Here is a 10552-nt window from a genome sequence, read left to right as displayed (position 1 = left end):
TATTTCCCAACTCCCAGCCCCAACCCCCAACCCGATAACCCCATTGCCCCATCTTCTCTTCCCCACAACCCACCCTATCTTCCCCTTCCTCCATGTCACCTCCTCCATGTAATTTTTTCAATTTTTAATTATTTTGGAAAAAAAAAAAATTGAGAGAGAGAGAGAGAGACTTTTTTTTTATTTTTTTGGGTTACTTTTGGTTGTTTTTTTTTAAAATTCTTTTATGGTTTTTAATTAATTTTAAACATAAAGAAAATTTTGTATCATTTAATTTTTAATCATATATTTTTTTATTTAGTTGTCAAAAGTCTAATTTACCCCCACAAATGTAGCATGTGTTGGTCACATGACTAAATTTAACAGAAAATGTAACGGTAGGACCAAAGCGCCGATTAATAAAGAGTTGGTGGACCATTTGAATGAATAATTTAGTTTAGGGACCAAAATGTAAATTGGGTACAAATTTGAGGACCATTTGAGTAATTTACCATTTCTTCTATATATATAAAGCAAAAGGCAAAGAATGGTGAAACATTCAAAATACTAGAAAATGCCCTTGGTTAATTCAAACAATAAGAATTGAAATTATTAATTAAATGAAGATAATATGGTAAATTCACATTTTTTTATATTAAATAAAATTAAAATTAAAAATAAAATCAGATAATAGGTCCTACTTTTATGGAACATAACTACCTATGTTATCTTTTCTTAATTCTAAAAATAAAATAAAAAATAAAAAAGAAAACCAATTGGCACATAGGGGCTAGTTCTAATTTATACTAGAGCACATAAAAGCCTTTTTATTTTAGGAGTTGTATATTGAAGTCAAGTTTTCTTAAGATTAAAAGTCATTTTTGTCCCTACACTTTACCATTAAGGCTTTTGTAGTTTTCATTTTATCAATTTTTCTGCTTTCAAGTCTCAAAGTTCCTAACTTCCAATCTTGAATTAAGAGCATGTTTACGTATCAGTAATGGGTATGAGAGGAAAGGGAATGATTTCCATTCCTGACTTCCCCTGCGTTTACTTGCAATTAGGAATGAAAAAATAAGTGGGCCCCACCTCAAAATCCGTAATCACATCCCCTCAAAACCAGGTATCAGATAACCTAGTGGGGGGTAGTCGATACGATTCTCATTCCTGTTTTCCCTTATTAACTTCCAAAAATACCCTTACTACTTTACCATAATTCCAAAACACCCCAAACCCTAAAAAAAATAAAAACTCATGCCAAGAATTTCAAAGACACCCCAACTTCTTTTTCAATGCATTCATATATATATATATATAGTCCTCTTCTATTGAGGGACACCCTTTAGGGTACCCAACAAATTTTTTTCCAATGATCCAAACCATCTATTTTTTAGGTGTTCATTCATATGAGGGTCTTCTTTACCATGACTGATGAAGAAAAAAAAGATTACGTATTTAATATGATGGAGCATGGCTTACAGTGATTGTGACTGATGAGTAATGGGTGAATGACTTTTGTGGAGATGATATCTCTTTTTTTTGGTAGTATGAAGATTATGCAGGTTATTACTACTTGATTGTTTACTAGTTACGTAGGTGAAAGATATATTTATTGGAGTTTATTTTTTCGTTTGAAATTGGCTCTGGACAAAGGTGTTATTAACATTACCATTGAACTAGGCTGTTGCTATTCATCTGTTTCAGCATATTAATTCTTCATGTTTACACCGGCTTACTAGTTTGCTGCAGGATTAGTTTGGTCTCCTTAGCCAATTTGAGAATTATACATGTGTTGTGGGGAAAATGTGCAAGGCATTTTAGTAATCAAATTAATTTGGATTTTGATTCATGAAAATTAGTAAACAATAACAATGGGAATCAACCCCATTCCTTTGCTAATTCCATATGTTTAGTAAACAGCTTAATGGGAATGATTCTTCCCATACCGATTCAGTACTTATCCGATTTCTAAATACTATGATTCCTTACTTTCTCCATTACTGATACGTAAACATGCCCTAAAAGTTGTGTGACTTTGAATTAAAAGTTGTGTGACTTTTTAGTCTTAATCTCTTGCCTTTGGTTTTTGGGAATTTGGGTTCATGAGAAGAGGTTTTAGGCAATGCATGGAATTAGGGTAGGAGTTTGATAATAGAAAGAGATAGGGGGAAAGGTGGTTGTGGAGCGAGGGAGCAAAATGTTGGGTTGGGAGGGGGAGGATGGAGGGGAGAAGGTGGTTGGGTGGTGGCTATAGGGTGGGGAGCGTGTTGGGTAGGAAGGGGAAAGAGGGATGGGAGAAGGTGGTTGTGGAGTGGTTGGGAGGGATTGTAAGATTAGACTGAAATGCTCCTCCATGTCAACAGAAATTGGGGAATGTCCTTGACTTGCTTTGAATTCAAACTACTTGGAGGATAAAAGTGGTAAACTACTTGGTGATAAAAGTGGTAAACTACCGAAACAAAAAATGACTTCTTGCCATTTCTTAACTCCCCTCTAAATATTTGCTAAAAAAACTCATTTACAACTCATTAAAGAGGCTCTTAATCATTGGGAACTCCGACCGCAAAGAACTTTCAAGGCTTTTGACTCGAGGTAACTCTTTCCATAAAAGTGTTTGCTAAATTGTTTCATACTTGTTACACTGAAAATAGATTATAGATTATAGATTATAAATCAAGTAATTATCCTAAATATTCTATTTAACTGCTAACGAAGTTCACAACAACATAAAACCAACAGCAAGGCTACAGGCAAGACACACTGAAGCTAATTGAAACCGTATCCCTTTAGAAGAGCTCAAATGTTAAGGCATAACTGATTGTCTGTTTTACACTATTGAACAAGATATGCAAGCCATAATACATACTACAAAAATCTTCAGAAGAAAAATCGAAGTGAAACAATCCAATGATGGAAACCTAATCCACCCTAGCAGCCAAAACGGAAGATTTCAAGTGGGCTGATCATAGGTCTGGATCATTAGACTGATGTTGACTACTATGTTGCACAGGCCAACCGTGTTTCCCACAATCAGGATCAACTCCGGCACGGGCAATCAGGATTCCAAATTTTGATCATTACACTAACCTAGATTAAAAATTTGCACAGGCCAGTTTCGTTTCCGACCATGAGGATCAACTCCAGCAGTTTCTAAGGAAATGTCAATGTTACGATGTTGAGAAGCCCGGGCAATGCTTATACGCAGAGGAATTCTCACAGCAGGACAAGCTTCAGTGCCAACCGCTGCTGATTTGTCAATGTTAGATTTTCCTGATGTCACAGCGATTGGTTCCTTGAATGTCAAGATTGTTTGCAACCAGTGCGTTTTGGGAGTATATGGGGATGTGGACAAAACAGCTGGCATTTCTTTGCAGAACCTGCTGGTAAAACCAGTCTCAAACCACAACACAACTCCAAAACACCAGGTTGTTTCAGATTTCAAATCAGTTAAGCTGCCAGCTGCAGCACCCAAGTTTGGTTCCAACTCAACATTTGCAGTAAAATCGACTTCATCCGGCTTCATTGTCACCAAGTCAAAGCTCTGTGAAACAAAAGTGAGGAAAATCATTGTCCATCTGATTGAGTCACTGGTATGCTTATACAGTCCACACCACATTCTATTTGACATAAAATCTTTAACTTCGTAAATTCCCAAAAATTGAAGCTCAATTTTAAAAAATAATAATAATATCTCAGCCTTGTACATTCATGAGATGATCCAAATTTGGATGCTAAAAAAAATCACAAGAGCAAAGATTTCTCTAGATTAAATATTCAGCATAAATAAAAACTAAATCTTTAGGTGGATTTTTCCCTCTTACCTATGTTTATCCTAAATCTTGTATAAGTTTTGATCCATGCTTATCATCAAGGCTTGGGTGCTAGCCACTGCCATATTCTGCATTTTCTTTCTTCATTTATAGTCATACTAACAATGTGTGACAAGATAAAAGCCAGTGAGTGCACAACTTTAAAACGAAAACTAAGAATGCCAACCAATTGAGAATAATTTGAAATTGCAAAAAAATAATAAATAATTCAGATCCAGAAATTAATCCAAACTTAACCTTAACTTAGAACATGGAGTTCCAATGTGATTTATCAATTATTTAAGGTTGTCTTTGAATAAGTAGTCAGATTCTCTTTCTAGTTTTGGTATCTTATTATAGGCATCGTAACTGTCCTTTCCTTATCAAAAGATGCTTCATCATACAAAAGGCATGAATATAAAGAACAAGACAAAAAAGATGAGCATGAAGAAAAATTGAGTATCATGGAGTGGGTGGAGCACACAAAGAGGGACTGATCCCCATCACAAAGTCATGGTATAAAACCAACAACACCAATTGAAGACCCAATATATTATGTGCATATCTCAAAATTTAATAACAGCATAACACCAACCTGGAGAACAGCAGCACTGGTCACTAAACCATGATCATCCACGGAATCTACAAAAGGGATTTTGGAAGCACCTTCAAAAAGCTCCTTGCCAACACAGGACATGTTGAAACCATACACATTTTCCCAAAATGGAAGACTAGTAGCTCCTTTTCCAAATCCTGCAACAAACTAACACAAAAAAAGGAAAAGATTAAAAGCAATGTAAAGGAAAACAAAAGGAAAAAGCAACCCTAAGAACCACATTTGAAGAAGCATGAGAAGGACCTCAGAGGCAGGAGGCTAGAGAGAACTCACAATAGTTGCTGTGTCAGGGAGAATGGCACCACCAGGTTTCAACCACTGATCCCGTGCAAAAATCACTGAACTGAGCATTGTCTCATAAAGTAGGCAATACCCCATCCATTCACTCACTAACACATCAACGCTATGAGGTTGAATTAGTCTGGATTTATCAAGCTCCTCAACCATACCTTGAACCACTTCTATTACCCCAGTGCCATGGTTAGTACTATCACCAGGGCTCTTACTCCACAAAAGACCATTATCTTTCGCTATCTGCAATTAAATATACCAATGACGTACTTGCAACAAACTCTGATAGGACATGAAGCGGATTTAAGAGGGCAAAATTTACCTGAGTTGCCACAGCAGCCATCTTCTCGCTTGCTTCAACAGCAATTACTTTTGAAGCCCCTGCTTGGGCTGCAAAGAGACTATCATGAGAAGAAGAAAAGAGAATTAGATAAGCATTATATGTTGTCCATTAATGCAACGTTGATAATAATCACCAAAATTACAGCTTTTACAGATTAATATTTGAAGGCTGAAATTAATATCTGTAGGCTGGCTATTGACTGACAGTTGTATTTTTCTTTAGGACAAGTTGGCAATTCTATGCAAGTATGCAAGACAACAAGTGAATGGCTCAACCACATCAATGTTGAATTGATAGATAATACATAGTAACAGTAGCTAGTTAACAAGCCATACAGTCACTAGCATCTTTCAACTACTCAATAATCTGAAATGTTTAAACTGAAACCGTAGTATTCATATACATTAAAATGCAAAAACCTTCTAATAAAATCTGTCTCCGGAGATACTTTAGATTGAATCCTGGGAACATTTAAAACAATCTCTACATCAGCTGCAAGAGCCAAGCCAAGCCAATACAGGGCTCTGCAACCCATTTTCGTTAGATAAACACATACGATAAAAAAAGTCTCCTACAAAGTCAAACTTACATATGTTATTGACAGGGCCACAAAACTTTTTCCTTTTCCAAGGTTTCTGCCCCTTTTCTTCTTTCCTTCACTTTTTAAATGTTGCCTAAGGAGATTATCCTAGCAATTATTATTCCATGTTAAACTTTTTCCTAGAGTACATGTTCAACTGACCAAATCAAAGAAGTTAGCGAAGTTTCCAGTCATTACTAGTGTTCAAATGCAACAAAAAATCATGTCGTTAAAATGATTTATGAGCAATACAGTAAATCAAGAAACATTATCACCTCAATAGAACAAACAAAGACAGAGCATTAATATAAATCCATAACCTCCCTAGTGACAAAACAAGCTTTAATGAAGAATCTCATGTAAATTTTCTTTTTGCTTTTAAATGAATCCAATATAAAATTATAATGTTCTACCAAATTACAGAAGTATTTAACAAATACAAAGACGTGTCTTCCCCTTACAAGGGACAAGGTCCTCATTTTCCATGAATTAATAAGTACCTTCCAACCAAAGTCATCCCTCTTTCTTGCTAACATTCCCACGGTACTCCAATTAATATCATGATGAAATTATCAAAAGGTTTTCACATGATCCGTGCTCACACGAACACACTCACAAAGTGAACATTCCAAGCTCAACAATAACAACAATTTCGAAAAGTAAAACTACTAGAAATGTTACAACATGGACACAGAAAGTGAACAGCAGAGTTTTTTTTCACAATATTGTCATTTGGCACTGGGATCAGATCCATAATAAGTATAGAATCACAAAGAACCAAGTAATTGTTACTTTCATAAGAAAGCAACTAGCATGTGGTCTCACCTTAGTATACCTGTGCCACAACCTACATCCATCACGACAGCACTCTTTAGGAGAGAGGGATTCTTTAAAATAGCTTGTCTATAAGCATCCATTCTTACCTGCACAACGACAATACACGAGTCTAAATAACACCAAAATACCAAAATAGTTAGACCTTTTCAGTTCAAACTTTCTTCTGCCAACAACCTCAAGATTAATTGAATACCTTATCACTGATCATCTCTCTGTGAATGCCAAATGAACTGTAAGCGCCAAAGTAATCATCATTGATATTCTTGACATCCTTCGAACCATGATTTGGAATATATGCTCTTAATTTATTTTCTTTTGTCTTTCTGCCAGCTGACTCAACATGTTCTCCTGAATCCATACCATTGATAGTCACCTTCCCGGGAGAACCCTCATTGTTTGAGTAGCCATTGGATGATGAAGCAACATTGCTTTTCCCACTTTCATAAGAGGTATCAAAATCAATCGCAATCTTTTCCACGTGAATATCATGATCAATGCATATCTCTTCAAAATGCCTCAAATCACTCATAAGTTCCTCCTTGTCAACTACTGCAGTGTAGTCATCTTCACCTTCTTCATCTTCACCAAAACTATACAATACCGAATCATCTTGCAAGAAAGGTTTAAGATATTCATCACTATCCCACAGAGGTGTCATGTCTTTGAAATTGACTGTTTCATGCAAATGATTCTGTAGATCTTGGTTGGACTGACAAGTTAGCCCGCAACTCCAACATCTATTTTCCACAACCTGGAAACAAATTAAACAAGTGGAAAATAAGAAAATAAAAACTCCAAAACTATAACATGAAGGAAAACATTTTGCTCTGCAAATTAACATTCAAATTCCTAAGACAGAACACTAAGCCACACCACATAGCAACAAATGAAAGAAAAATGATAAACTTAAGAAAAGAATAAAAACACAACAATCAATACAAACTCAGCAAACTACTACTATTTGATTTGGGCATTTCGTGTTGCCGATCCTCTTAAGCCATCACTGTAGAGAATAAGGATTCAAAGATTGTTCTTTCTCACCCGTTTTTAATTCATATCCTAACAACCGAAATCATTTAAATTATTTTATTGTAGATAAAGAACCAAATTTTCCATTTTGGACATTTCTTAGCATTTTCAGCCAAAGAAACTATATGATGAAATTGAATTCTAAAAAAACTTTCTGACAAAAAAAGAAAACGAAGGAGAAAAGAGTTACTCAAACAACTCTAATCCCATCACCACTTCCATATGAAATTAGAGTACAAAAAACACTCCATTTTTCTATTAAAATTTTATCTCTTTTTCATTTCCTTTCTTTATATCTCAGCTCAGTCACTGACCTGAGAGCGAACGAAGTTAATGAGCTTGAAGGAGCCGTAGAAATTCAGACCCAGCGCTTTCCGAATGGCGCGAAAATCGAAATGGTGGGTCGAACTGCAGTGGTCGAAGAGGTCATCGCACGAACTGTACCTGGAGTCACAGAAGAAACACAGGAAGTCTGGGCCCTCTTCTTCTTCTTCTTTTGCATCCCAATCGTTCCAGTCTTGGAGCTCTTCGGATTCTTCATCATCGTCATCTGTGAATGTGGGTTCGTATTCGGTACCGTTCTTTGCCATGGAGTAACTTGAGAGAAAGAAGGGACTGAAATGCGTTTCGTCACTTTGAAGCAGCCTTAAACCCTTTAAACCCTAAGAATTATAAAATGGGTTTTTGAATGTTTTTAAATAAAACAATAACCCTAACAATCAAATTTCAGCTGTCCTTTATGATTTACCAATCTTGCGTCACCACACTGCACCACACTTGGGGGAGTCAAACGGACCGGGCTAAAGTAAGGCTCCACACGGTGCGACCCGCATATTTGGACCGGCGGAAATAAGATAATTCAGTCCAATGGGCTAAGGTGGAGAACCGTCGTGGGCCATGCCTGCCCAAAGCCTAATAGGTTGGCCCGTTTTAAGCTTATTAATAAAAGAGTGCTGCTATTTTCACTTACCTGTCCTATTTCCCCACCCACCTTATCTTCCCACCCACTATGTAAATTTGAAAAAACACAATCCTATCTTTCCACCCACCATTATTCCTAAAACACCCTTAAATTATTAATTCAAACAAATTCTCTTTTAAGTTAAAGAGGTCTGTTAACTAGTGATGTCATTTAAATTTAATCTAATAGCTGAAAAGTTGGCATATCATAATTCGATATAAATAAATAAATAAATTGCCTCACACTTATTGTACAATGAATTTGGATTAGTTGTTCTTAATTTCAAATCGTTCTTCCAAGAGTTAAAAACTGAGAACAAATAGTATGAATATGACTTTTAAAACAAATGGTCTGAATCTTTGTGTGTTTATAAACCACCAAAATCTCACTCTTTCTTGCACTTTAATTTCACAAATAATTGAACTTCTCGCTATTTACAGGTGATTTATATTTCTTTTAAAACAATTTTGACGATACAAAAGAATATATCTCCAATAATCTGGTACGAAAATGAGAAAAAATTGGGCAATTGAAGAAACTTTTATTCTTTAATCAAATGCCAATGGGATGAATTAATGCTAGGATATGATTCTTTCATTTTCACGAGTTATGAACATAACTTATGTTGAAAACCAATCAGATCTTGGAATAGAGCATGGTAGAGAAGGTGCAATAATGGGAGATAGGAAATTTGAAGAATCGCCCATAGTTACAAGGTTTGATATTTGTGATTTGGATTTGTTTAACTTTTTTTAATTTTAAGGTTGAGGCAATTGTTTTGGTTTTTAATCCTTTTCTCTAAGTCCTTAGAAGTCTTTTCATAAATGGGTAAATTTATTTTTAAAATTTTAAAGATAAGGTGGGTGGGAAAATAGGACAGGTGGGTGAAAATAACAGCACTCTTATTAAATTATATTTGTTTTAAAGAAAAATAATACATAATATTTTTATACTTATATCTTAAATTCAAGTTTTTTTTTCTCTAATAATGTATACTAGCCCCTTGGCACATGCGTAAGAATAAAGAAAAGATAACATGGGTAGTTATGTTCCATAAACGTAGGACCTATTATCTGATTTTGTTTTTATTTTTATTTTTTTAATATAAAAAATGTGAATTTACTATATTGTCCTCATTTAATTAATAATTTCAATTCTTAATGTTTTAATTAACCAATGTCATTTTCTGGTATTTTGAATGTTTCACCATTCTCTACCTTTTGCTTTATAAATAAAATAATAATTTTTAAAAAAAAGTTTCAATTATATTTAAATCTACTTCAAATAAAGTTATTGACATTTTTTTTCAACAAATAATAAATCTTGTTAGTATATTCACAATTTAACTCTGAGAAAAATTCTACTTCTAAACTTCTCATAAATAGGTGTTACTTCAAATTTCTATTATAATTTAACTAAGTCAAAATTGAAATTATGATCTCGAGTTTGCCACTTGAGCAACAGAGCCCACTTGTTACCCCTCCACCCCTCAATAACTACTAGACTTTCTCACCCTAACACTAAGACATGCATTCATGCTCCCAAGGCCTCAGACTCCGCCATAACCATGAGGCCAAAAGAGTGACACTTTGGGCCAACTTAGTGACCCCCTTATATGACCTAGTGATCACCAGACCCAACTCAAACTTGACCTGATGATCCCTAGGCTTGACCTAATGACCAACAAATCCAACCTTATGACCAGTGAATTTATCAAGCTCAAGGAGAATCACTAAGCACAACAAACATGTGATGGTTCATTCACTGCCAAAGTCGAAGGCTATCCACCACGTGGCACTAATCGTGGTCCTGACGTACTCAAGATCAAGCCGCACTGCCCTTGACCAAATCTCAGATTCCGATTAAAGATCAAGCGGCTTGCCACCCTTGAATCATACACTCTTGGAAATCAAATCAAATCAAATCAAATGGTTTTCTTTGTAACAAATACCCACATAGATTGTAACCTTAAAATTCAATCAATACAAATATTTATTTTATACATGTATTTCGTCTCATTTGTAGCATGAACTTTCGTGTTTACAACATGCATCTCGTAATTTTTTTTAAGAGAGCATATCCCATATTTCAAAGTTCTCATTCTATTCTT

The 10552-nt window shown here is 35.1% G+C and overlaps 1 protein-coding gene across 1 annotated transcript; it reads right to left on the bottom strand.

Annotated features, from left to right (window-relative positions):
• Positions 1-2743: 2743 nt before the first annotated feature.
• PRMT3 (protein arginine methyltransferase 3) lies at positions 2744-8160 on the bottom strand. The gene is made up of 7 exons (XM_021944628.2): positions 7796-8160; positions 6646-7203; positions 6441-6538; positions 5015-5093; positions 4675-4935; positions 4381-4548; positions 2744-3517 (listed from the first exon to the last, which is right to left on the bottom strand). Exons 1-7 carry the CDS (start codon positions 8069-8071, stop codon positions 3059-3061), a joined length of 1899 nt encoding a protein of 632 aa, XP_021800320.2. The 5' UTR covers positions 8072-8160; the 3' UTR covers positions 2744-3058.
• Between the last annotated feature and the right edge of the window lie 2392 nt (positions 8161-10552).

The sequence above is a fragment of the Prunus avium genome, chromosome 2 (genome assembly GCF_965620075.1).
Source record: "Prunus avium chromosome 2, drPruAviu1.hap1.1, whole genome shotgun sequence".
In the NCBI taxonomy this organism is placed as follows: Eukaryota; Viridiplantae; Streptophyta; class Magnoliopsida; order Rosales; family Rosaceae; genus Prunus; species Prunus avium.
Note: the sequence above shows the minus strand (reverse complement) of the source record. Positions and strands in the feature narration are given on the sequence as shown.

Excerpts from the sequence above, each read along its gene's own strand:
- PRMT3 (XM_021944628.2), bottom strand. The coding sequence starts at position 8,071 with ATGGCAAAGAACGGTACCGAATACGAACCCACATTCACAGATGACGAT. Across the intron at positions 6,539-6,645 it reads GAGAGATGATCAGTGATAAG|GTAAGAATGGATGCTTATAG; the intron begins GTATTCAATTAA and ends GTCGTTGTGCAG. Across the intron at positions 4,936-5,014 it reads TGGCTGCTGTGGCAACTCAG|ATAGCGAAAGATAATGGTCT; the intron begins GTAAATTTTGCC and ends ATTTAATTGCAG.